The sequence below is a fragment of the Sinocyclocheilus rhinocerous genome, unplaced genomic scaffold, assembly GCF_001515625.1.
Source record: "Sinocyclocheilus rhinocerous isolate Xijiao unplaced genomic scaffold, SAMN03320098_v1.1 scaffold719, whole genome shotgun sequence".
NCBI lineage: Eukaryota > Metazoa > Chordata > Actinopteri > Cypriniformes > Cyprinidae > Sinocyclocheilus > Sinocyclocheilus rhinocerous.
The window spans coordinates 61,786-65,313 of NW_015652300.1; the positions used below are offsets into that span (position 1 = coordinate 61,786).

General features: G+C 34.3%; 1 protein-coding gene across 1 annotated transcript in view; it reads left to right on the forward strand.

Moving 5' to 3' along the window:
- The window catches only part of LOC107714542 (E3 ubiquitin-protein ligase rnf213-alpha-like), a gene marked incomplete at both ends in the record, with an annotated part of 59,140 nt that extends 56,406 nt beyond the window's left edge, over positions 1–2,734 (forward strand). The window contains 3 exons of the mRNA XM_016520409.1: positions 1,766–1,800; positions 1,949–2,049; positions 2,578–2,734. Coding sequence (XP_016375895.1) covers positions 1,766–1,800; positions 1,949–2,049; positions 2,578–2,734 — 293 coding nt within the window. The remainder of the gene's footprint in view (positions 1–1,765; positions 1,801–1,948; positions 2,050–2,577) is intronic.
- Positions 2,735–3,528: the final 794 nt, after the last annotated feature.

Here is a 3,528-nt window from a genome sequence, read left to right on the forward strand (position 1 = left end):
ACCTAATATAAAGTGTGAGCATTTTTTTTTTAAATAATATAATAAATAAAAATAAAACAAATAGATATAATTGAAAAGAATTAGAAAGCTAGTGTTAGATGCCTTTTTTTTTTAAAGAAATCAAGCAAGTTTTTTTTAAATAATAAAAAACACAGATAAAATAGAATTAGAATAGAGAGTGCTAGAGTTAGAGGGTCAAATAAAGGTGAAATTGTGATGAAACGATGGGTTTGCTGGAACCACAAGCTGTTCTGTCTTGGCAAGGTTGAGTTGAGTTTTACAGTTACAAATTGCTAAAACAGTGTAATAAAGACAATTTGACCCCCTGTTCTAAAGTGAAAGTTATGTCCATATAATTATTGGACTTATTGAGTGATATTCAAGTTTATAGACTAGAAAAAGCCAATAATAATAGCATTGTTATGTAGGTATTAAAAGGTAACTTTTACAGTCACAATATATACAGTATATATATATTTGTTCCTTCGGATAGATGCTGAAATGTACAAAATGGACGTTTAAATGTAAACATTATTACGTTTTACATCTAAAAAATGTTAAATAGTTGCAAATCTTTTATATCATAAAATATCTGTATAATTTAAATGTTAAATCCCTAAACCCAACCCCAAACAAAAACAAAACCATTATATAGAGAATGTAAAAAGAATATATAAAACATAATGGACAGAAATGTGTAAGAAAATAACAATTTTAGTAACACTATAGCATTGAGAAGATATTTTGAGCCGCTAACCCCAATCAAACCTCTAAACTTAATAACCATAACCATTTTTTAAAAATTTACAGTTATGAAGAAAAACATAACAAACAAACAACTGTAATCACAATATTTAATTTATTGCCAAAATGTCAAAAGCGGTACCTAAAGCCGTTCAAATGATAATGTGTTGCAGCCGCAGTCACGGTATAATAGTTTTATATATGAGGTACAGAGAAGAATGTAAGATATTAATCGACAAAAATTATATCCCGCTTCGCTTCACTCATTTAAACCCAGCCAGGTGAGAGCCAATGAGCGTTTGATATTACTGCCATAAAATGTGTTGTTTCAAGCTTTTTGGCATTTTTGAATTCATAATAACTGCGGTTTAGACGTTTACATCGCTGCTGAGAATGGAGATGAAGATAGCCGAATAAAGGCTTGAATTTGGATCTGTTCATCTCAATCGTATGGATTCCAAAGATGCGGATTACAGCGAGTGAATTATATTGATGTCGTTTGTGAATTTATATTGTGTTTTGGTGTATTTTGTGGTTTTATTGTCAGTCACAGCATAGGACTATACTGAGAAAACGCCTTATGTGTCCCACGGCGAACAAAATAAGTATTAGAGGATAAATAATGGTTAAACGATTACAGAAATGTTTCTCATTTTCAGTGTTGGGGGTAACGCATTACCAGTAACGCGAGTTACGTAATCAGATTACTTTTTTCAAGTAACTAGTAAAGTAACGCATTACTTTTTAATTTACAAGAAAACCTTTTTGACTGATGCATTTTTGTTTGGTAATATTACACAGACCAATAAGGTTTGTAGGATTATCTGATATATATAGACTTGCAAGATTTATAATCAGATACGAAATATCCTAAAACTGATTTTAGCCAATAGAATTGCTTTGGGAAACAAGGGGGGTGGAATTTTGACAGATCCTTGGCATTCACAAGTGGTTCTGTATTTGTACATTTCTACATCCTGTTTTTAAATCAATTCTTAACATCTTCTTTTGTTTTTAACAGCCTGTCCTAATGGTCATCCATGCATTGTTGATATGGTAGGGTAATTTAATTTCTATGATTCGGCATAGCATTAACTACATACATTAAAAGTCGCAGAACACAGCATTAGTTTTAATTTAATATGATCAAATTGTTATGATTTTTGTCAAATTAAAAATGAATTCTCTTCATGCATCTGTCCAGTGTGGTCTGCCCATGGAGGTTGTCCGCTGTCTAGAGTGTAATGCAGAAATAGGCGGCATAGACCACAAACCTGTTGACGGCTTCCAAACCATGCAGATACAGTGAGTTACTCTTGCACCAAATGCTTGTTGTTATTAATTTATGTGTTTTTTAATTCAGTTTAGTTTATTACCTGGCTGTCTGAAATATTTTATTCTGATTGGTCATTCACCATATAACTTGTTCCTCTGTATGGATTTCTGGGAACACTTTACAGTCAGGTTCAATTTGGAAACTTTAGTTATGCACTGGGTATCATGAACTAATAATGAACAGGATTTTTTACAGCATTTATTAATAAAGATTAATTGTAGGCTATTAATGTAATGATACTTTAATGCAAATTTGTAAAGCTCGAAAAGAAAAAGGATTAATATATGTAGTTTAATCAAAATTAACCAAGATTATTAAATGCATTGATGTTAATGTATAGAACTTTATCGTAAAGTGTTATTTAATGTCTTTACAGAACTTGTGATTTTCTTTTTTTGGCTGAAAATTTCCCTACAAAATGGTGCTGTATATCTGTTTTAGTGGTAATTGTTTATTCAGTTGTTTCATGAGTTTGAGGCAATTGTTCCTCTTTTCAGAGCGGACCGTACTCAGTCTGGACACATTCTGGGTGATGCACAACGTCGTGACCAGCCTGACATGCAGGACACTAAGAATATGTCACCTGCTCCCTTCGCTCTTCTCAGACTGCTCACACACATGTGCATGCTGCTGGGAGCTCAAAACAACACACAGGTATTACATTCTTTCTGCCCGTTTATGGTTTTGTGACATGCAGATGTGGAAACAGTACTAAAAAATATACTCAAGTCAAATTACAATTGCCTTCCAAAATATTTAGTGTGAGTTAGAGCTTCCAAAAAAATGTTGAGTATACTAATTAATATATTAATAAAAAATATATTGCCCCTGTGTGCTCCATGCAAAGAGCTGCCATTTCAGGGCATATAGTTTCCTAGTGGAGGCAGCTCCAGCATTCAGGATAGTCTCAAAACCTTGTTTTAGAGACCAGAGTTTATGACTTGGGCTTCCTCAGGGGGTGGTCAGTCAAGCACCATACCTGAGACAGAAGATCTTTCCAGATGGGATTCTCTCATGGAGTGCTGTCTAGGAGAGATAAAAGGTTCAAAAACCTCTGGAGAAAGGATACTTTTTTTGAGGTTTAATCTCAAACTTAATGGTAGGGTAGACGATTTTGGACCACCCTCCCAGGATAATCAGTCTGCAAAGCCACGCCTCCTCCAAAACACATTAACGCGCTCAGGCAGACCGGAGACTAACCAGCAATGCGAGGAGAGATGGCGTGCGCAGAGGTATGCAAATACATATTTTGACAGGCAGGCAGGACAGCCTATCGTAATGTTCTGACCGAACATTTTGATTGGACGAGCATTTTATAGCATTTTAGTGGCATTCATTCTAAAAAACATAAATGTCAAGCTAAAATGAATGAATAAAAAGCAGTTTAAGTTCTTTTTGCTGTCATCTGGTAAATATGCAAGTGCTCCCGCCGGCGCCTTTGCCGACCC